Source organism: Nomascus leucogenys, chromosome 16 (genome assembly GCF_006542625.1).
Source record: "Nomascus leucogenys isolate Asia chromosome 16, Asia_NLE_v1, whole genome shotgun sequence".
In the NCBI taxonomy this organism is placed as follows: Eukaryota; Metazoa; Chordata; class Mammalia; order Primates; family Hylobatidae; genus Nomascus; species Nomascus leucogenys.
Window position 1 is genome coordinate 22,754,445 of NC_044396.1, and position 24,482 is coordinate 22,778,926.

The following is a 24,482-nucleotide window of genomic DNA, read 5'->3' on the forward strand; positions in this document are numbered from 1 at the left end:
AGTAGTAACTTTAAACATTTTCTGGTATTTACCTGTTTCTTTCTAAATTGCCCTCATGAAAACAATTCTTCCTTTTCCCTGTTCATGAATCAAAACTTATAGTTACTAAGTAGTTGATGCTAACAAAAATATTTGGTCTTCCCTAGGGGGCTAAAATTTCTGGGCTACCCAGAGGCAAAACCTGAGAACAAATTCAGGGCCATATTCTTACCAGGACCTTTCAGTAGCTCTACAAAGATCAATCACCGGAGGACCAGAGAAGATCTTGCTCCATGTCTTGATTCAACCTCCAGCCTTCCTTTTCATTATGCTTAACTTTGACAGACGTATAGTATATAAAACCAAAGTAAGGTGCCTATTCATTTCTAAGAAGGGATAGATTTGAAATCTACGCAAATAATTCTTATAGGCTGGTAGTGTATCTGTTCCCTGTACTGTTTAAACTACTCAAAATTCATAAACTCTGCCTATAATTTCTACTCTGACTTCAAATAAATCTTTGGTTACAGTTGAATCAGAAAATAATTTTAAAAGGCACACTCCACCGGAGACCAGTAAATGAGTAAATTCCATTGCTCTTTTTTGTTATTAAATTTTCCAAGGTTTTCTGTGAAGTTTTCTCCCTGGATAACATGGAAATACTTCTTGAACATGCTTTTAAAGGCAAGTTGATTGCAATCTTGAATGATCTCTTTTGCAATATTTTGATTCTAATATAATCTCTGTATTTTGTCTAACATTGCTAATTGTACATTTTGTATACAGCTTTGTGTAATTAAAAATTTAATAAATTCAAATGGTTGTTATGGGGTTATAAGCCACTAAAACGGTTTTCTCATTTAATTCTTATAATTCTATAAGGTCAGTAAGTAGTGTTAAGCCATTTTGCCCATGAAGGAAACTGGCACAAAAAAGAGATGACTTCTCCAAGCTTAACCAGTCAACACATGTGCATCTAGGCCTGAAATTCATGTCTTCTGACTCCAAATAATACCATTTGTCAAGTGTACCATGCTGTTATTTTCAAACATTTCAAATGGAATACCATACTACCAGAGGATAGTTCAAATTTGCATAACAAAACATTGTTTCTTGTTAATGTTTTCCAATATTCATGAATATATATTGTGCTCTCTAATCAACTATCTGAAACAACTATAACTTGACTTAGTGTTCTTGCATTAACTGCAAATCTAGTAGTTTCTTGGATCAATTAACACAAAGTCAAAATGGTTCCAGAATTGAACAGTGCCTATTTTGGATCACTTAAAATGTATACGTGTTTTACATAGAGGTGAAACAAACACCTGTGGCATTTGTTTTTCTCTGTTAATAAGTCTCCTTATCACTGGAAGTTATAAACTGATCAGTGCTCTTCCTAACATTATTGAAAAAAGAGGTTGGATTTAGACAGCCAACATTGCAGAAGTTAAAAACTTTCCCTAGGGAGATTAAATATAATTTTAGGTATACATCTCCTTTTACTTTATTTGTTAGAGTATAAATACTTATGTTTAATGGATTAACATACAATGTCCTACCTTTAGAGTCATACATGGACCTTTAAAAGAAAATGCCATTCAATGCTGTAAATTATTGGGCAATGCTTTGTGTACAAGAGAAAAGATAAGAATTTAGAATAACCACTCATCTACTCTTTAATGATACTCTTTATGATCCCTGAAACCATGAATAGACAGGTCAATGAATCACAGTAAGGTGGAACATTGTGTAAAGAAGTTTTCTAAGCTAAAACTATCTAAGGGTTGGAAACCCTCAATCACATTAGAGTCTCCAAACCTGGCAGAAATAGTATGACAATATAATGTGGACATATGTCAGTTATTAAGCTATTGTTTCTTGGTTTCAGACCTGCCCTTAGCCACAGTTGGGTTTGGAACTCTGAAAACCAGACTTCCGAAGGTGAGAGTTAGGGTTGAGGTTGGGCAGCTAGCTCCCTGCTGGGCTCAGCCAGTAAAGGACCTAAGAAAGAGACTGCAAGGCTGGAGCAAGAAAAAGGGACCTGCTCCTTCTTGTTTTGCTTTTTATTTGTGTTTTGGCTTCCTGCTCTTTTCAGGATTACCCCAATGTAGTTTCTTCATCCTGGCAACAACAATTCATTCCAGTAGCAGCAGCAGAATCCAGTCTGAGTAATTTTGCAACACTTGGAGAACAGCCACTCCACGCTCCCTCAAAGAACCCAGCACCTGTCAGCCTATATCCCCGTCTCAGAGATTTGGGTGTCGGCACCACAGGTTCTCCTTGTGGACTCAGACACGGCAGCACCATCTGAACAGAATCTCCTATGCATAGTTTCAGCTCTGGTAGGCTCTTTTTCTACAGCAATTTCTGAGATCCCAAATCTTCCTTTGTTTCTCCAGCCCTAGAGGTGGTAGCAGCTTCCTGCAGTCGCTAACTCCAGTATATCACAGTGTTGTCTTTTTGCGTTTTCAGTTCTTTAATACCGAGTTAACGAGTTTCTATACGCAATTAGCCCTGTTATACATAAGTAGTGTAACTTCTGTTTTCATGACCTAAACAAGCAGCATGAGGTTAACAGAAACAGCTGAGCGCTCTCTGCAGGCAAGTATGATCAGCTGCAGCTGGAATGCTTTGGGGGCGTAGGAAAGGGAAAACTGGGAAAACAGAATAATCCAGAGATGTCTCAAATAAGCTATTATGGAAGAAAAACTGAACAACCAGTTTGTTTCTCAGTTATATGGACACTGCTGTATGAATGTCAATATGAGAAATACATCTACCATTATTTTTTTTTCTTTTTCTTTTTCTTTTTCTTTCTTTCTTTTTTTTTTTTTTAAGACGGAGTTTCACTCTGTCCCCAGGCTGGAGTACAGTGGCACCATCTCGGCTCACTGCAACCTCTGCCTCCTGGGTTCAAGCAATTCTCCTGCCTCAGCCTCCCAAGTAGCTGGGATTACAGGCGCCCACCACCACACCTGGCTAATTTTTGTATTTTTAGTAGAGACGGGGTTTCATCATGTTGGCCAGGCTGGTCTCAAACTCCCCACTGCAGGTGATCCGTCCGCCTCGGCTTCCCAAAGTGCTGGGATCAGGCGTGGGCCACCGCGCCTGGCCCCATTATTGTTAATGGTTACTGTTAACTGTTAATACTAGCTAAAATTGATTAAGCACTAAAAAATACCAGGCATAATGCTGATCATTATGTTACCTCATTTAATTCTTAGAATGATTTCATGAGTTAGGAATTAATTTCATGCTCAGCTACCAGAAGACATAACAGATTTTGTGATATTAACTAACTTGCCCAAGTTTGCACCTCTACTAAAAGAGAGAAAAAAAACACACAAATGCAAGAAGACTGTAACTTATGAGAAATGACTGTGGATTAGTAGTGACTCTGTAAGCTATGTATCTTGTCCAGCCTCTCCATTCTGTTTTGATTTCATGGTATTCTATGTTTATAGGGAACTCTTGAGTATATCCACTAGTGGCAGATGCTTATGTCTTTCTTAGCCAAGTGCCAAAAATGGAAAATAAACTAATGAGAGCACAGAGTGCTCAGTCTGTTAACAATACAGCCATACTGATCTATTTCACACTTATATGTCAAACAGATTGTATACAACACAAATAAATGATTTTGAAAATTGTTCATACTGTGGCTAAGTTCTTGTATAGTAGAGAGTCACCTGAAAGCTACAGCCTCTCTAATTATTTAACCATTTAAGGCTCTTGTTCTTTGGCAAGTAAGATGGATCTATTGATTATCTATCTATCTATCTATCTATCGATCTATCTCCATCCATCCATCTATCACCTATCTAATCTAATGATTTTGTTGAGCTAACATTTCTAAATAGTAAAATGCAAATCCTGGCTTCCTTTTAAAGATGAGAAAACTGAAAACCTGACTTGCCTAAAGTTACAAGGCTAGTTACCATGTCAGAGGCATTCAAACCAGAGCGACTCCATCTTGAGTGAGGGCTAGGAAGAAAGAGGCTGGGACTTGCTGGGCTGCATTCCCAGGAGGTTAGGTATTTATTCCTAGGCTCTAGATGTTTATGGTTAAGAGAACAGATTAATAATGTTTACTAAAAAGACCCAGGCCCAGGAATGTCTTGATATCTCCATATCTTGAGAACAAAAGCATTCCTAATTTTGCTTTAAAGATAGTCATATTGATTCTTGCAAAATACAGTAATTAATTAGAAAAATTAATCTTTTATCACAAACCCTTGTAGTAGAGCACACCTCCCCATGGTTTTTGTTGTTGTTGTTGTCGTCCTGTGTATAAACAAGTATTGTACCTAGGGCAGGCGCGTTCTTCCTCTTGCTTTTGGGAATACTGGGAATACTCTGTCTATGGAGTAGCTATAGTTTCACCACCTCTCTTAATAAACTTGCTTTTGTTTTGTGCTGTGGACTCACCCTGAATTATTTCTTGCAAGACCCAAGAACCCTCTCTTGGGGTCTGAATTGGGACCCCTTTCCGGTAACAACGAGAACTTGGGTCTCCTACCGTGTAGAGTAAAACTCCATGTTAGGTGGAAATTCTTTAAATGTATAAGGAAGTCACATGATAGAAAATAAAAGATGCTAAAAGGGTTTTATATCGACAGAGTATAAGACAATGTATGTTAATTGAAAACTTTATTCATAGCAAGTGAAAAAAAGCTATAGTAGAAAATGTCTTTAAACTTGTCAAAAACTCCGCCGGGCGCGGTGGCTCACGCTTGTAATCCCAGCATTTTGGGAGGCCGAGGCGGGCGGATGACGAGGTCAGGAGATCGAGACCACGGTGAAACCCCGTCTCTACTAAAAAATACAACAAATTAGCCGGGCGTAGTGGCGGGCGCCTGTAGTCCCAGCTACTCGGAGAGGCTGAGGCAGGAGAATGGCGTGAACCCGGGAGGCGGAGCTTGCAGTGAGCCGAGGTGGCGCCACTGCACTCCAGCCTGGGCGACAGCGAGACTCCGTCTCAAAAAAAAAAAAAAAAAAAAAACAAAAAAAAACAAAAAAAAACATTTTCAAATAGTATAAAAATAGTCTAGGTATCCTTCCTTAATAGTAAGTGGGATTATTTTAATGCTGCCAGATGTTTGCATCACTTTTAGAATAACTTATGATAAGCTTCTTAATATTTAAAATATATTTTATAGAAATTATAAAATGCTTTGAGAAAATCATTCTTAAAAATTTTTTTTTTGTCAGAAAAGGATAACTAGTGAAATAAGTTGCTTAATTCAGTAGTTTGAGCATAGCAGCAATGAAGTTACAGTTGTGGGTCTGATTCCCAAGTAGGAATCGGCATAGCTCCATAGGCTGATACTGCCCTCCCCATTGTGCATATTCACGTAGTTGGTTGTTGAATCTAAATTGGATGCCTAGATTATGATCATAGTTCTGTCACTAATTAGCTGGGTGACCTTGGGAAAATGACTGTGTCTCTAAATCTAAGGAGATGAATTAATAATACAGAGTATCCACTATGTGTGAGGTTTACTGATAGTCCCCAAGGATACAAAGATAAGCAAAATTGAACATTGTTCAGGTGGGGGAAGGAAGACAGACATGAATCAAACCCTGCAGAAAGAAATATAGCAATAGAAATTAGGAGAGGTGCTGTGAAGTAACAGTGCTGGGTGCTGAGCGAGAGGAACAGAGGAACCTAATTTAATCTGTGAGGGATGTTTGTGCTGAGATCTGAAAGATGAGGAGTCAAGTGAACCAGGTGGTGGAGGGAGGTATGAGGAGATGGAATAACACAGAGAAAGGACCTGAGGCAGGAAGAAACATGGAATTCTTGTGGAACTTACAAAAGGCCCTAGAGGCTGCAGCAGAGAAAATAAGATCCTTTCAAGGATCACAGTTTCTTCCCCTTTAAAACATCTATTGAAAACTTTTTTCTAAGTTTGCATTTTTATACAGTACCTAAGGGTTTTTTTGTTGTTTGCATAATACTCATAATTAAAGGCTTAAAATATATTTACCTCATTTTTTAAATCCAATAATCTTCCTATGTATAGTTGATCCTCATCTCTGATATGCATAAATTTCAGTTACTGATATTAGTTAAATAACACCAGTTCTCCAACAACACAAATTTTAGTTACTACAACATATAAAAGGTAAGTAATTTAATAAAGTCCAAACTTTGCTTCTAGCTTTTCCACAAATAAATGCATAAATGATAAATGTGCATGATAATAACAATGATCACTAATCACATCCCATCTTTCAAAGTCTGTCAATGATTTTTTTTTGCTGTTCGTTGATTATTCACTCACTTGTTTCAGATCATTTATTGTAATACTTCCCTATCTCTCAGTGATAAAACGTGGCATTTTACAAAATTGAATAATCAAAAGAAAGAATTGATCAACAAAGATGAAAATGCAGCAAAGAATCGAAGAGTGATAATACTAGATGTGAAACTCAAATTAAATGTAAATGAAATTACAGAAGAAATAGCTCACTATAGGGATATTGATACTCCTCTACTCAAGAGACTCTAGGCATGGAGTCAGAGGAACTTAATAAAGGCAAACTTATCAACATAAGTGAGGAAAGTGGATGTGATGTGATGAAACATATAAAGCTATGGAGGGGAAGTGACCCTGGCAAGAGAATCACACATTGAAAGAACTCTCAGAGATAGTTCACAACATTGATAGAATGTCAAAGCTAATTCAACCTTAGAAAGGAGTATCCAACAAGGGATAAAACAGATGCCTACTCCATATCCTTTCCTGAGAAGGCATGCACTGTTTCAACTACTTTTGATAAGTGTTCTTTACAAAGAACTAAAACACCTTAATTCTTAATATTTTTATTGTTTTAAATTATAGTATACTAAATAACAATTAGCTATACTATAGTTTCCTATTAGTTTATAGAGAAGAGAATAAAAGTTGTTAATGTTTTGACAAACATGTTTAAGATCATGAGACAATCCTGTTTTTTCCTCATTGGATGATTTCATCTTGCATCATCACTTTTATGGCCTCCTACTGTCCGGCAAAGCAGGAACGATCTGTAAATTTTACGGACTCTACCCAATATAGCATTTTCAATGTTTTATTATGTACTTTAGAAGGTTGGATTTATTTTTCTGAGTTTTCAAACTCTTGATCTTGAAGGATTCTAAATCAACAAATGAGTTGGCAGATAATATTAATTAAATCTTTAGGATTTTATCTAAATATCAGACACCAAATCTTAGGTTTGAGCACCTCCAAAGTCCTAAAATTCCAAGATCCACTTGGAATAATGTAAGTATAATGAAAATATAAAAATCTGTATATTTTGTTGGGATTTAGTATTTTATTTTTAGCTATAATATTGTTTTAAATACCATAATTAAGAGCCCCCATGAATAAAATGTACAAAATGGTTAAAACATAATTTAAGTCATAGGAAAACAAGGATGAAAAATTCACATACCGATTGTAGAAATCATCTCTGTAGTAATCATAGTCAAAGACATAACCGCTAAAGAAGGAAACAAAAAAATTAGTTGGCATTTGTTTCAATGACATTAATTTTACTATTAACTTATGATGTTATAGCAGAAAATTTGTTACTTTTAAAATATTTATTTTTCAATATAATTATGCATCCAAAGGACCTTCCAAGATAATGTCCAACTTGATATAATGTCATGCCAAATTATTATTACATGTTTGACAATGTGGAGACTGATCATGGTGTGGTTTGGAATGAAGATGAGAACAGGTAGCAAAATAAATACGTTAAAACTTTTCGGGCTCCTGTAGTCCCAGCTACACGGGAGGCTGAGGCAGGAGAATGGCGTGAACCCGGGAGGCGGAGCTTGCAGTGAGCCGAGATCGCGCCACTGCACTCCAGCCTGGGCGACGCAGAGCGAGACTCCGTCTCAAAAAAAAAAAAAAACTTTTAATTAGGTATGAATGAAGACCATAGTTTTTCATCTCAGACAAGATATCATATAGCTGTCCCTTCTTTCTGAGGTAATATAATTATCCCTTCTTCCTAAGGTATGTACAATGAGGCTACATAATGAACAAAAGGTATTGAAATAAGATAAATGGAAAGGTTTAATAACCCATTCATTATAGAAATGGTGAATAGAAATGTGGTTCCTTGGAAATTCAGCATTTTTGACTTCTAAAACTATGGATTCAATACTTTAAGTAGAGAAAAATTAGAAAAATAACTGTGGCTGTCTTACCAACAATACCTTAATATTTTAGTATATTTAAATATGAATTAGTAAATGCATTTCAGTGATAACAGCATTACGACTAAGCTCCCTAAAGGAATATATTTTAAAAAGTCACCTCCATCCACTTGCCTTGTTGTTTGAATTTACGAAGCACTTTATATGCATTTCAATTACAGTCATCAAAACAACTCTGTTGGACAGCATAACCTGAAGAAACTAAGGTGCAATAGACCTAAGTGACTTGCTCAAATTTGCATTCCTACTAGGTGACAGAGCTGAGATTTATGGGAAAGTTTTCTGATTTCACAAGTAGGGTCATTTTCACAACACTTCGCAACACTCCCCAGCCTGGAAGAAGTCTTAATGTGATGATGAATGGAGTAACTGTACCACAGGGGAGTAATTTTTAAAAAAAGTTTACTTACTAATTTCTTTTTATTGTGGCAAAACATACATAACTCCATATTTACTATTCTAATCATTTTAAAGTTTATGATTCAATGGCATTAAGTACATTCACAAAATTGTACAAACATAGGCACTACCCATTTCAATAACCTTATCATCAACCTAAACAGAAACTTTGTACTCATTAAACAATAACTTCCCATTCCTGCCTCTCCAGTCTCTGTCATTAATACAAACACAAATCATACAATCATATAGTCATACAATATTTGTTCTTTTGTATTTGGCTTATTTTACTTAGCATAATATTACCAAAGTTTATCCATGTAGTATGTATCAGAATTTCATTCCTTTTTAAGGATGAACAATATTCCATTGGGATGAGATATATACATATATACACACACACACACATATATATACACATATATATACACACACACACAAACACAAAATATTTAAAAGTATTACCCCAATAGAATATTGTTAAAATATATGTAAATATTATCTATATCACCCCTATAGATATATATGTTTACTGACATATATATCACTTTTTCTTTACCCATTCATCTGTTGATAGACACTTGGCTGTTTCCACATCTTGGCCATTATGTACAGTGTTTCTATGAGCACTGGTGCAAAAGTGTCTGATTCCCTGATTTCATCTCTTTTAGGTATATACCTAGAAGTGGAATTGCTCAGTCATATGGTAATTCTATATTTAACGTTTTGAGAAACTACTATATAATGGAGGCATAATTTTATATTTCCAAATAAATTTAACAGACCTTTACTTTGTAACTATTCTTATGTTAATAAACTGAAATAACCTTATTAAGAGGGGCTTGTTATTTTGGCTTTAAGGATAAATTTATTTATAGCTCCTCATGCTCTTAATAGAGGGTGAAAAATCCTGATCTAAGAGCAGACCTAATCCATGAAGGTAAAGTCTGCCTCCAGTTCTGTCAAATGGAACACAAGGTGTTTGGGTTCAGGTGCTGAAATATAAAGTAAGAACTTACTCCATTTGAGCGTCTGGATGGAAGGCTGAGCATTGAATGGATAGAGCAATGCTGTATCCATCTATGCAAACCAAGGGGACAATGAGACCACTGTCTAAAGTGTAAGAAGGAAATAGCCACTTTTGTCTGGCAGTCATGGATTATTAAAATAATAATGGTTTTTGCTTTAGTTTATTCTAATAGTATAGATACAACTGTGACATTGAGTTGAGGGATGCTAAAGCCAACGTATTGGCTACCATCAGACCCGAAGGTGTAAATGTCACCTCAGGACATCAGAACAAGAGGGCTAACTAGATGCAGCCAGAAAGTGCCTGTCTCACCAAGAGACACCAAAATGTGGACTAAACCTACATACTTAAAGCAGATCTTTTGAGAGAAAACACTGAGAGTCAACAGAGAGGTGACACAGTAACTGAGGCTGAAGATGGAGGAAGCTGGGGACCCTGCATGGGGATGCCAAGTGCCAGGACTAATTCCCAGCCCTGAATGGCTATTAAGGAAGGCTGAGTGAAGTGACTGTGGGGCAACCCACTTTTGCCACAGAAGTCTGGGATCCTAGCTATAAGAGATGCCATGATCCCCACAGACATTTGAATTGGCAGGGGAATCTGCTCAGAAAATAGGCAGAGGTGGAGCTCCAGTCTGGGCAGAGCCCAAGGGATTTTGTGTGTGGGGCAGCGGCAGCAAGACATGGCCACAGGTGCCCATCTCCCAAGACTTTCCACTAAACTGGTAGACGAAGAAATTAGAAAACTCCCAAATTAACAGTCTAATACAGTATATGGGGGAATTAGAAAAACAAGAGCAAATTAACCCCGAAGTTAGCAGAAGAAAAAAATAGCCAAAAGTGGAGCAGAACTGAATGAAACCAAGATGCGAAAATCTACACAAAAGATCAATGAAACCAAAAGTTGGCTCTCTAAATAAATAAACAAGATCAGTGACACAGATAACATTACAATAAATCCCACAGAAATACAAAAGATCCTCAGAAACTATTATGAACACTGCTATGTACACAAAATAGGAAATCTAGAGAAAATGGATACATTCCTTGAAACACAACCTCTTGTAATTGAACCAGGAAGAAACTGAAAACCTGAACAGACTAGTAACAAGTTCTGAAATGGGATCCGTAATACAAAACCTACCAACCAATAAAAGCTCATGATCAGATGTATTCACAGCTGAATTCTACCAGACAAATAAAGAAGAGTTGTTACCAATCCAACTGAAACTATTCCAAAAAAAATCAAGGAGGAGAGACTTCTCTCCAACTCACTCTATGAAGTCAGCATCATCCTTACACCAAAATCTGGCAAAGAAAAATAATACACAAAAATCGGAAGCATTTCTATATACCAATAACATTTAAAGCGAGAGCCAAATCAAGAATGCAATCCCATTCACAATAGCCACAAACAAAAATAAAATACCCAGGAATTGATTTAACCAAGAGGGTGAAAGATCTCTACAAGGAGAACTATAAAACACTGCTCAAAGAAATCACAACATAAAATATAGAAAAACACTCCTTGTTCATGGATTGGAAGAATCAGCATCATTAAAATGGCCATACTATCCCATGCAATTTACAGATGCAATGCTATTTCTATAAAACTACCAACATCATTTTTTAAAGAACTGGAAGAAACTATTGAAAATTCATAGGGAACAACAACAAAAGAGCCTGAATAGCCAAACCAATCCTAAGCAAAAAGGACAAAGCAAGAGGCATCACATTGTCCTACTTCAAACTATACTACGAGGCTACAGTAACCAAAAGGCATGGTCCTGGTACAAAAATAGACAATAGATCAGTGGAACAGGATAGAGAACCCAGAAATAAAGCCATACACCTACAGCCATCTAATATTTGAAAAATTCAACAAAACTAAGCAATAAGGAAAGACTCCCTAATCAATAGTGCTGTCATAGCTGGCTGATATGCATAAGAATAAAGCTAGACCCCAACCTTTCACCATATAGAAAAATTGACTCAAGATGGATTGAATGTTTAAATGTAAGACCTCAAAATATGAAAATCGTAGAAGAAAACCTAGGAAATCCCCTTCTTGATATTGGCTACATTTTCAAAAGCTATTGCAACAAAATCAAAAATTGACAAGTAGGACCTAATTAAACTCAAGAACTTCTGCACTGCAAAACTATGAAGGAAGTAAACAGACAGCCTGCAGAATGGGGGAAAATGTTCACAAACTGTGCATCTGACAAAGGTCTAATATCCAGAATCTGTAAGAAACTTAAATAAATCTTCAAGCAAAAAACCTACCCTATTAAAAAGAAGGCAAAAGACATGAACAGACACTTCTTAAGACAAGCTGACAACAAACATATGAATGGTCATCGTCACTAATCATTAGATAAATGCAAATCAAAACCACAATCTCACACCCCTCAGAATGGCTTTTGTTAAAAAATCAAAAAACAACAGATGGAGAGGATGCAAAGAAAAGGGAACGGTTGCTAATTCCAATAAATATATTTGAGTATTTACCGTGTAGCAGAAACAGTGCTAGACATATTTGATGCATTCAATAGCTATTGATTGAGGGGACAATCATTTTCATGGAATAAAAGTTCTCAGTATTTTCAGATATAACCAAATAAACTCACAAAGGAAATATGTGACTAAATTGTTTTTTTATTATACTTTAAGTTTTAGGGTACATGTGCACAACGTGCAGGTTAGTTACATACGTATCCATGTGCCATGTTGGTGTGCTGCACCCATTAACTCGTCATTTAACATTAGGTATATCTCCTAATGCTATCCCTCCCCGCTCCCCCCACCCCACCACAGGCCCTGGTGTGTGATGTTCCCCTTCCTGTGTCCATGTGTTCTCATTGTGCAATTCCCACCTATGAGTGAGAACATGCAGTGTTTGGTTTTTTGTCCTTGCGATAGTTTGCTGAGAATGATGGTTTCCAGCTTCATCCATGTCCCTACAAAGGACATGAACTCATCCTTTTTTATGGCTGCATAGTATTCCATGGTGTATATGTGCCACATTTTCTTAATCCAGTCTATCAATCATTGTTGGACATTTGGCTTGGTTCCAAGTCTTTGCTATTGTGAATAGTGCCACAATAAACATATGTGTGCATGTGTCTTTATAGCAGCATGATTTATAATCCTTTGGGTATATACCCAGTAATGGGATGGCTGGGTCAAATGGTATTTCTAGTTCTAGATCCCTGAGGAATTGCCACACTGACTTCCGCAATGGTGGAATTAGTTTACAGTCCCACTAACTGTAAAAGTGTTCCTGTTTCTCCACATCCTCTCCAGCACCTGTTGTTTCCTGACTTTTTAATGATGGCCATTCTAACTGGTGTGAGACGGTATCTCATTGTGGTTTTGATTTGCATTTCTCTGATGGCCAGTGATGATGAGCATTTTTTCATGTGTTTTTTGGCTGCATAAATGTCTTTTTTTGAGAAATGTCTGTTCATATCCTTTGCCCACTTTTTGATGGGGTTTTTTTTTTTGTAAATTTGTTTGAGTTCATTGTAGATTCTGGATATTAGCCATTTGTCAGATGAGTAGATTGCAAAAATTTTCTCCCATTCTGTAGGTTGCCTGTTCACTCTGATGGTAGTTTCTTTTGCTGTGCAGAAGCTCTTTAGTTTAATTAGATCCCATTTGTCAATTTTGGCTTTTGTTGCCATTGCTTTTGGTGTTTTAGACATGAAGTCCTTGTCCATGCCTATGTCCTGAATGGTATTGCCTAGGTTTTCTCCTAGGGTTTTTATGGTTTTAGGTCTAACATGTAAGTCTTTAATCCATCTTGAATTAATTTTTGTATAAGGTGTAAGGAAGGGATCCAGTTTCAGCTTTCTACATATGGCTAGCCAGTTTTCCCAGCACCATTTATTAAATAGGGAATCCTTTCCCCATGGCTTGTTTTTGTCAGGTTTGTCAAAGATCAGATGGTTGTAGATATGCGGCATTATTTCTGAGGGCTCTGTTCTGTTCCATTCGTCCATATCTCTGTTTTGGTACCAGTACCATGCTGTTTTGGTTACTGTAGTCTTGTAGTATAGTTTGAAGTCAGGTAGCGAGATGCCTCCAGCTTTGTTCTTTTGGCTTAGCATTGACTTGGCAATGCTGGCTCTTTTTTGGTTCCATGTGAACTTTAAAGTAGTTTTTTCCAATTCTGTGAGGAAAGTCCTTGGTAGCTTGATGGGGATGGCATTGAATCTATAAATTACCTTGGGCAGTATGGCCATTTTCACAATATTGATTCTTCCTACCCATGAGCATGGAATGTTCTTCCATTTGTTTGTATCCTCTTTTATTTCATTGAGCAGTGGTTTGTAGTTCTCCTTGAAGAGGTCCTTCACATCCCTTGTAAGTTGGATTCATAGGTATTTTATGCTCTTTGAAGCAATTGTGAATTGGAGTTCACTCATGATTTGGCTCTCTGTTTGTCTGCTATCGGTGTATAAGAATGCCTGTGATTTTTGCACATTGATTTTGTACGCTGAGACTTTGCTGAAGTTTCCTATCAGCTTAAGGAAATTTTGGGCTGAGACAATGGGGTTTTCTACATATACAATCATGTCATCTGCAAACAGGGACAATTTGACTTCCTCTTTTCCTAATTGAATACCCTTTACTTCCTTCTACCTGATTGCCCTGACCAGAAATTCCAACACTATGTTGAATAGGAGTGGTGAGAGAGGGCATCCCTATCTTGTGCTAGTATGTCTGGTGTGTTGTGTCTTTGTCATTGTTGGTTTCAAAGAATGTCATTATTTCTGCCTTCATTTCATTATGTACCCAGTAGTCATTCAGGAGCAGGTTGTTCAGTTTCCATGTAGTTGAGTGGTTTTGAGTGAGTTTCTTAATCCTGAGTTCTAGTTTGATTGCATTGTGGTCTGAGAGACCATTTGTTATAATTTCTGTTCTTTTACATCTGCTGAGGAGTGTTTTACTTCCAACTGTGTGGTCAATTTTGGAATAAGGGTGGTGTGGTGCTGAGAAGAATATATTCTGTTGATTTGGGGTGGAGAGTTCTGTAGATGTCTATTAGATCTGCTTGGTGCAGAGCTGAGTTCAGTTCCTGGATATCCTTGTTAAGTTTCTGTTTCGTTGATCTGTCTAATGTTGACAGTGGGATGTTAAAGTCTCCCATTATTATTGTGTGGGAGTCTAAGTCTCTTTGTAGGTCTCTAAGGACTTGCTTTATGAATCTGGGTGGTCCTGTGTTGGGTGCATATATATTTAGGATAGTTAGCTCTTCTTGTTGAATTGATCCCTTTACCATTATGTAATGACCTTGTCTCTTTTGATCTTTGTTGGTTTAAAGTCTGTTTTATAAGAGACTAGGATTGCAACCCCTGCCCTTTTTTTGTTTTCCATTTGCTTGGTAGATCTTCCTCCATCCCTTTATTTTGAGCCTATGTGTGTCTCTGCATGTGAGATGTGTTTCCTGAATACAGCACACTGATGGGTCTTGACTCTTTATCCAATTTGCAAGTCTGTGTCTTTTAATTGGAGCATTTGGCCCATTTACATTTAAGGTTAATATTGTTATGTGTGAATTTGATCCTGTCATTATGATGTTAGCTGTTTATTTTGCTCGTTAGTTGATGCGGTTTCTTCCTAGCCTCAATGGTCTTTACAATTTGGCATGGTTTTGTAGTGGCGGGTACCAGTTGTTCCTTTCCATGTTTAGTGCTTCCTTCAGGAGCTCTTTTAGGGCAGGCCTGGTGGTGACAAAATCTCTCAGCATTTGCTTATCTGTAAAGGGTATTATTTCTCCTTCACTTATGAGGCTTAGTTTGGCTGGATATGAAATTCTGGGCTGAAAATTCTTTTCTTTAAGAATGTTGAGTATTGGACCCCACTCTCTTCTGGCTTGTAGAGTTTCTGCCAAGAGATCAGCTGTTAATCTGATGGGCTTCCCTTTGTGTGTAACCCGACCTTTTTCTCTTGCTGCCCTTAACATGTTTTCCTTCATTTCAACTTTGGTGAATCTGACAATTATGTGTCTTGGAGTTGCTCTTCTCGAGGAGCATCTTTGTGGCATTCTCTGTATTTCCTGAATTTGAATGTTGGTCTGCCTTGCTAGATTGGGGAAGTTCTCCTGGATAATATCCTGCAGAGTGTTTTCCAACTTGATTCCATTCTCCCAGTCACTTTCAGGTACACCAATAAGGTGTAGATTTGGTCTTTTCACATAGTCCCTTATTACTTGGAGGCTTTGTTTTGTTCTTTTTCCTCTAAACTTCTCTTCTTGCTTCATTTCATTCATTTGATCTTCCATCACTGATACCCTTTCTTCCAGTTGATCGCATCAGCTCCTGAGGCTTCTGCATTCTTCACATAGTTCTCAAGCCTTGGCTTTCAGCTCCATCAGCTCCTTTAAGCACTTCTCTGCATTGGTTATTCTAGTTATACATTAGTCTAATTTTTTTCAAATTTTTTAACTTCTTTGCCATTGGTTTGAATTTCCTCCTGTAGCTCAGAGTAGTTTGATCGTCTGAAGCCTCTCAACTTGTCAAAGTCATTCTCCATCTAGCTTTGTTCCATTGCTGGTGAGGAGCTGCGTTCCCTTGGAGGAGAAGAGGTGCTCTGATTTTTAGAGTTTCCGGTTTTTCTGCTCTGTTTTTTCCCCATCTTTGTTGTTTTATCTACCTTTGGTCTTTGATGATGGTGATGTACAGATGGGGTTTTGGTGTGGATGTCTTTTCTGTTTGTTACTTTTCCTTCTAACAGTCAGGACCCTCAGCTGCAGGTCTGTTGGAGTTTGCTGGAGGTCCACTCCAGACCCTGTTTGCCTGGGTATCAGCAGTGGTGGCTGCAGAACAGCAGATATTGGTGAGCAGCAAATGTTGCTGCCTGATTGTTCCTTGGAAGTTTTGTCTCAGAGGAGTACCCAGCCATGTGAGGTGTCAGTCTGCCCCTACTTGGGGGTGCCTCCCCATTAGGCTACTTGGGGGTCAGGGACCCACTTGAGGAGGCAGTCTGTCCGTTCTCAGATGTCCAGCTGCATGCTCGAGAACCACTACTCTCTTCAAAGCTGTCAGACAGGGGCATTTAAGTCTGCAGAGGATTCTGCTGCCTTTTGTTTGGCTGTGCCCTTACCCCAGAGGTGGAGTCTACAGAGGCAGGCATGCCTCCTTGATCTTCGGTGGACTCCACCCAGTTTGGGCTTCCTGGCCGCTTTACCTACTGAAGCCTGGGCAATGGCGGGCACCCCTCCCCCAGCTTTGCTGCCCCCTTGCAGTTTGATCTCAGACTGTTGTGCTAGCAATGAGCGAGGCTCTGTGGGCGTAGGACCCTCTGAGCCAGGTGCAGGATATAATCTCCTGGTGTGCCATTTGCTAAGACCATTGGAAAAGCTCAGTATTAGGGTAGGAGTGACCCGATTTTCCAGGTGCCATCTGTCACCCCTTTCTTTGACTAGGAAAGGGAATTCCCTGACCCCTTGTGCTTCCCAGGTGAGGTGATGCCTCACCCTGCTTCGGCTCACGCTCAGTGCACTGCACCCACTGTCCTGCACCCACTTTCTGACACTCCCCAGTGAGATGAACCCGGTACCTCAGTTGGAAATGCAGAAATCACCCGTCTTCTGCGTCGCTCACACTGGGAGCTGTAGACTGGAGCTGTTCCTATTTGGCCATCTTGGCTCCACACCGCCCCCCAAATTTTTTTATAATTTTTTTCAGAGACTCTTTTTTATGCTGTAATCTCAGACAGCAGAGTTTAATTGCAAGAAGAAAATATGACACACTCATCAATTATAAAGGCGTTATTAATATAGATGACAGTAATGATTTCCACTTACGTGTCTTATACCTTCAGTAAATACTTCGATAATTTAAAAGCCTTCTGGAAATTTAAAAGTACACAAGAAAAGAAAATTCATTTTTATTTTTCTCCGTTGCTGCTTAAATTATCTTGTCCAACCTGCTTATTTTTTGTTCAATCCTGACTGCTAAGATGTATTTACAAGAACCAGTTATAGCCAAGTATTCTTAATTGTTTGATTCTCAAGTTCCACTGCCTGCCATCATAAACTCAATTTTATCTGTCAAAGTTAAAAATAAAATGAAATGCACAAACAGACCTGTCTTGGTAATCATGTCAAGACTGCTTTTGTCTTAATGGTTTGGGCTTTTAGCAGAAATGTCATGGCAGTAGTTGGCTCAGGTCATAAGCTATAAAATCAAGCTGGATTTCCAGGAAAGAGAAAGAGATTCAAAGAGATTCAAAGATCACACCAGGGCAAGTCTGATTCACGCTAGCTGTTGTTTCCCCAGTGTTCCTGCCACCCTTCTCAGTCCTTTTTTGCGGGTGAGGGGATCCTTTTCTCTCTTTCCAGATTCTATCTCTTTCATAAAAATCCACTTTTTCTTTCTGAATGAACCTCTATTTGAAATCACCCACCAAAAGATGGCACTGTGAGGAGTCATATTCAGTTTTTTAAGGAATTTTATATATCCTAGAACTGTATTGCTAAGAAGAGTTGGTTTTTCAGTTAAGAAAAATCCCTGCCCCACACCCCTTTTCTCCCTCATAAACTGAGAGTGGTACTGTGATCCTTATGGGATGATCTATTTTGGCTTTTAAGAGAAGAACTTTTGCCACTCTCATTTTAATAGTTTAGTATGACAATTTGGTTCTTAGGTAACTGAAAAAAATGATAATAAATTAGAAGTTTAGGGCACTGTCTAGGATGAAACTCAACCAAGGAAATGTTGAGGTTTCTGTTGCTGGGAAGCATACCCATTGGCTTATGGCAGGTATTTGACCTTCTAGAAAAATGAAATGATGGTTTTGAAAGTTTTGTGCAAACAAATATTTCATATTGTTTATTTTAAAATCCAGCACACCTTTACTAATTTTATCCTACTTCTCAGTGTGTCCTTAATCATTCACATTAACATTCTCTCAAGATGTAATGGGGAATCAGAATTGCTAAAGTAATTGCTTAGAGCCATACATCCACACTGTTTCTTTTATTACTGAAGATTAAATGAGGACCAAGTAACTTTCCTGAAATTTCATTTAAACTTTTTCATTTATAGAAGAATCACAACTCATTGGGTTTTACAATATATGTAATCAATTTTATCTAATCCTTTTGAATTCATAAAGCCAGTTTCATATGAGTAGGCTAATACCCAAAGTATTTCTTTTTATTTTCCCTCACCGAACTTATTAAAATATAATCTTAAGAATATTAATAAATTCCTTAGCACAAGTAGGAAACATTTTAATGTGTTCTTAGCAAACATCTTGCCAATAATAACTACTACTAGAGCCTTCTCAATTGCTATAACTGGCTTCCTATATTAAATTGAATAATCAATTATTGAGTTCTTATTTGTAAGTCAGGTGCAATACTAGGAGTTGTGAATAACATTATCAGTTAAACATGACTTCTAACCTCAAGGAATTTCAATCTAAGTACAAGAGATTAGACAAATACACAGATAACCGTAAGTTGAGGCAGAATTTGATAACTGTCAATCTGAAATAAGAACTTCTATGAGAGCTTATAAGCAGGGGAAATAGGATGTGGTGAGTGAGACACAGGGATCAAACATGGCTTCATGAAAGAGCTGGCATTTGAATTGGACCTTGCAAAGAGTAGGGATTTGACAAGTGAATGTTCAAAGGGTAGGCCTTTCTAGATGATCAAGAAATCTGGTGGTAGAAAAATGTGGAACAAGTATGGACAATATGTTTTATGGAGATTATTCTCTCTCTTTGGCACAGCTATTCTTCAGAATACCCATGGTTAGTTCTAGAAGTTATGAATGCAGAAGATATAATGTAAAAATAATGCAGGATATAGTTCAGCTAACTGGCTGAATTTCCAGAGCATACTTCCCCGTGGATAAGGTGAAATCAGAAGTATCCTTAGATATATCTACAGGATCCTGCTTCTAGTTCATCAAAAAAAGTTGGTGTAGGTTTCTAGCTTTCAGAGTATCTAAAGTTAAACAAATTTACAAACTTTGCCAATATAATATTTTGAACAAAAATCTGTTCATTTCACTTTAGGGAATACATATAAATTTGTACATTTACTTTGGTGTATGTCACCAATACATATGCACACATATATACAAAATTCAAAAACAGTGAAATAAGCTACTTAGTCTAAGTTTCATTGATTAAATATTCAATTTATTTTCAAGGACCTTTGTAATGGGGGAGAAACCTAATGAGACCTAAATAATTATGGTATCTTCATAGAGTTCCTCACTACTGGTGAATCAGGACCTGTCACCCGAGGAAGAGAAAATGGCTAAGAAGCTCTAAAGATTAAAATAATCCACCTAACTTAAGAAAGTTCTCATTCTTTGCTTGCTGTGAGTCAAGTTTACTGTCTCACACATTTAAAGGATGATTACTTTAATTGATAGACCAGTGACAGAATGTAAGAAGAGTAGATTTTGGAAATGAGAAAAATAGGAAGAAAAAAACCTATTATTTTTCTTTCTTTTGGCTAGTAACACAGGGTTTCTGATTTTGGAATTATCATTTTGAATGGGGTATGTTGTTACTTTTCTCTCTACTGTGTCTGTTAGGAAGCATACTTAAATAAAAATAACAGCAACAGCATAAAACCCTTCAATTAGTTCCCATGGCTTACAAGGTAACATACAGATCTCTTCAACATTCAGGACTCTCCAAAATGTAGCTCCTTTCTCTGACATTCTTTCACTATTCATTCAGTTACTCTTTTAATCCGTCAGCATTTCTCAGCACCTATGCTCTGTCTGGCTCTACTCTGGTACAAAAAAATAAATAAAATCTCCTTGCTGTCAGGCAGAGACATTCTTGTATCTTGACACAATCTTTTGCATTAGCTCAACTGATGGCTCAACAAAAAGTTTACTGTTATACTCTCCATCCATCAACATATGTGGTATATTCTTTCTGCTGGAAATATGTCCATTCTTTTTTTTTTTTTTTTTGAGACGGAGTTTTGCTCTTGTTGCCCAGGCTGGAGTGCAATGGCACGATCTCGGCTCATCGCATCCTCCACCTCCCAGGTTCAAGCAATTCTCCTGCCTCAGCCTCCCGAGTAGTTGGGATTACAGGCATGCACCACTATGCCCAGCTAATTTTGTATTTTTTTTTAGTAGAGACAGAGTTTCTCCATGTTGAGGCTGGTCTCGAACTCCTGACCTCAGGTGATCCGCCTGCCTCGGCCTGCCAAAGTGCTGGGATTACAGGCGTGAGCCACCATGCCTGGCCAATATGTTCATTCTTAAAGGCCTAACTCAAGCTCCACATCTTCCCCCATTATAAAGTTTGTCGAATTAGACTAAATTCCACTTTCTGTGCTATTCTTTGATTATAGCTTTTTTGAATTTACATCCAACTCTTGCTTGTCAGCTCTCTGCTTCTCTTGTCACTTAGCTAATTTGCATAGATTTATTTTTGTTAGCCTTTCCCCTCACAAGCCAGTCTTTCCCTTCCATTAATCATCACCATCTCTCTTCTTTGAACCTAATCTAATTTATCTGAATTTCTTGACACTGAAGTTTTCAGGGTAAAATATTCCAGGACGGCTCATGTCAAAAACCTGTAGAGTATGATCCATCTCTTTGTTTTAACTGTTCATTGTAGTCATTAATGTTCAGGTCTCATTCTTACAGCTTCTTAAGCACACTTCTATCTAAACATAGTATATTGTATTTGACTGTTTATGAGTCTATCTCATTAGACCATAAGCTCTGAAAAGGCAAGTTGTTTTAGTCACCCAAAGATATTTTTTTAAATCGAATATTACACATCTGTGGAAGTTTCTGCTATAGTATTTACTCTCTGTAGAAAAGTAAAGTGTTTTCATTAGAATTTTCAAACACCTGAATATTAATATTAGAATGTTTAGAGCATTACACTTGCTATATTGGGTTAGATCTTTCTTCCATCTATCAATTTATTGCTGGTCAGCTCTAAATCTACCCTTTTTTGAGCTTGTTTTGTAATAATGGAGCTGGACTCTATAAACATTTCTTCTTTGCCTGCTGACACAGTGTTAAAGTTTGGCAGTACAGGGTGCTGGAGGAAAACTGCAAGGCATAGAAGAAGAGGGGGCTTCTTTTTCCAGGTGCTTTTCTTCTTCTTTCTCTGGCACAGCTACCAGCAGCTTGTCAGAGGCCCAGTGATAACCATGGGCATCTCAGCAGAGGTTTCCTACTCATCACCTCCAGTCCACTAACATCCTCATAGACTTCTCTGACCTCCAGTCAGCTGCAAACACACTTTCTCCAGTGAGATTTGCATCTCAACCCTGGGGAGAGAGGCTCTCTTCAACTTCATTTTTCCCTTGAGTACTCTCCCTCAGCCACAGAGGTAGTAGCTGTTCCAAGCACTTTCTATTCCAATATTCTTTTGCGGATCCTGACTGACACAACCCAGTTTAGGCTGGGTTGTACTTTGCATGTTTTGTGTTTTTGTATTCCATGTTTGTTGAGAATAACCATATGTGACACGTAGTTGAAGAGTACGCTTGTCCATTTACAAGTAAATGTTTTTCATAGTTCATGCAGTTGATATTTTTATGATTTAACATATTGAATTAAAATGATTTTTTCAAAGTTTTCCTTCAAGGGCAAGTGTATCAACTGCACAAGCTCTTTATGGTAGAGACTAGCTTTTAAAAATGTTGGAGAATGATGTCAAAACAGATGATAATAATTATAATAATGTTAAGTTAACATTTACTGAAGGCTTAGCATTTATCAGCCACTATTCTAAATGCTTTACATATATCAAATAATTTCATTGTCTTCAAAATTCTATGAGTTAGTATTAATATTATCTTGACTTTATATATGAGAGAACCAAGGCATCAATACAATCAAAGTTCATAGCATAGACAACCTTGTCTATGGCTTCCCAGATATTTCTGTAAGAAATACTTGAGTGTTTTGGTCAATTGCAATCTCTATATTAAGCCAGAAAGATGATGAAGCTCACTGCAACCTCTGCCTCCTGGGTTCAAACGATTCTCCTGCCTCAGCCTCCCGAGTAGCTGGGACTACAGGCGTGTGCCACTACACCTGGCTAATTTTTGTATTTTTAGTAGAGACAGGGTTTCATCATGTTGGTGAGGCTGGTCTTGAACTCCTGACCTCAAATGATCTACCCACCGCGGCCTCCCAAAGTGCTGGGATTACAGGCGTAAGCCACCGCACCCGGCCAGGTAATGAAATCTTAATTGGCATTAAATGATTTTTAGTGTCTATAAAAAAAGCGTAATAATTCCATTGGACTTTCACTTTGAGCCATCACTGGAAACATTTAGTTTAGTATGTGTCAGTGCACTTTTAGAATAATTTTGACCAACTAGGATCCATATAGATGAAGGAAATTAGGATGGCAAAAAGTCTCAAGACAATGACCCTATATAAAAAATAATTGAATTAAATAAGGATGTTTGGGCTAGAGAAGACAGCCTTTGGGAAGAAAGGTGCCTAACTTTAAATATTTGAAAGCCTGTTGAGTGGAAGAGGAATTGAATTTCTTCATTGTGGCTCCAGAAGGCAGAATAAGTATTAAAGGGTAGTAATTATAAGAAAGAATGTTACTGCTAAATTTAACAAAGAAATAAGATAATGAATACCAAATACCTCGAGCTTCTAGTATGTTTTTAAAAAGAATAGAATAGTAAAATGGAAAATACCATGACACAACATTGTATGTTGTAATATAACACACAGATACATACACCACAAGAGCCTGAAAACTATTTGTTGGGGATTCTTTTTAGAGAAGAGGATTAATGCATTATAGCATTATATTGTTCTGGGATATTTTTCAAGTTAAAGTTTCATAATTTCATTAAAATTAAGTTACATTGTTAAAATATAACATTTAGATATCCACCTACAGATTTTCAAAAGCTGGTACCCTAAATCTGGCTCACTTTCCCTTAGTATTAGTTCAGTTTCTTTGACTCTCCCCAACCAAACTGATGCCAAGTCAAAAAAGAAAAGTTGCACTTAATATTCTCTAGAAAGGAATAAAAAGAATGCTTTTTCCAAAACCTGTGAGACACATTAGTATTCACTAATACTTGACTCAGAAAAATCTACAGCTTTAGATGCCTTCATTCTTAAAGAAAAAAGATGAAAAAGAAAAGAACTCAGACCTAATCTCATTAGAAAAAGAGCAACCTATAAGCCAAAGTAAACCAGAAAGAGGTCATTAATATCCGTTTCAGGTCTGGAAATCTATCAACATAATCTGGAACAAAAACAAAAGAGATTACAGATGTTATCTGTAAATACTAAAGAGGCACTTGATAAAATTTAAGAGGCATTTCTTATAATACATTCAAAGTAAAATAGTAATAAGAAAACTACTTAAACACAATAGACTGTAGCAAAAACAAGTGGGGAATATTAATTCAGCATAAAACAGTAAAAGTATTCAAATTAAAATGAGAGGACAGCTTTTTATCACCATTGTTATTTTAAAATATTGAAGATTTTAGCAAATCTTTTTATACTAAACATCGTCATTCCTCTAGGCACATGCGCTTGATTTTCTGCATTGCCCATTTTCCCGAAATACCTAGCTATTTATACATGTCCTCTATTGTCTTTTTGTTACAAGCTCATACTGCACTGGACACATACTATCTAAAATGAGTATTTCATACAAATATTATAGAAGCAAAAAAGAACTGATTTGCACTCTTTGTCAATTATGACCTTTTTGTGTGAACATGACTTATTGTTATGATTTCTATTTTTTCCCCACTGATTAATGTCAATTTTTATCCCTAAATCATGAATTTGTAGAAGAGATAGTCTCCCTCCTATTACTATTCAAAATTTTTTAAAAATCTCATCAC

At 37.2% G+C, this 24,482-nt stretch overlaps 1 protein-coding gene across 9 annotated transcripts in view; it reads right to left on the reverse strand.

Moving 5' to 3' along the window:
• The window catches only part of RALYL (RALY RNA binding protein like), a 731,347-nt gene that overhangs the window by 69,832 nt on the left and 637,033 nt on the right, over positions 1–24,482 (reverse strand). For all 9 annotated transcript variants that reach the window (XM_012496042.2, XM_030795447.1, XM_030795448.1 and 6 more), the window contains one exon: positions 7,426–7,473. In XM_012496042.2, coding sequence (XP_012351496.1) covers positions 7,426–7,473 — 48 coding nt within the window. The remainder of the gene's footprint in view (positions 1–7,425; positions 7,474–24,482) is intronic.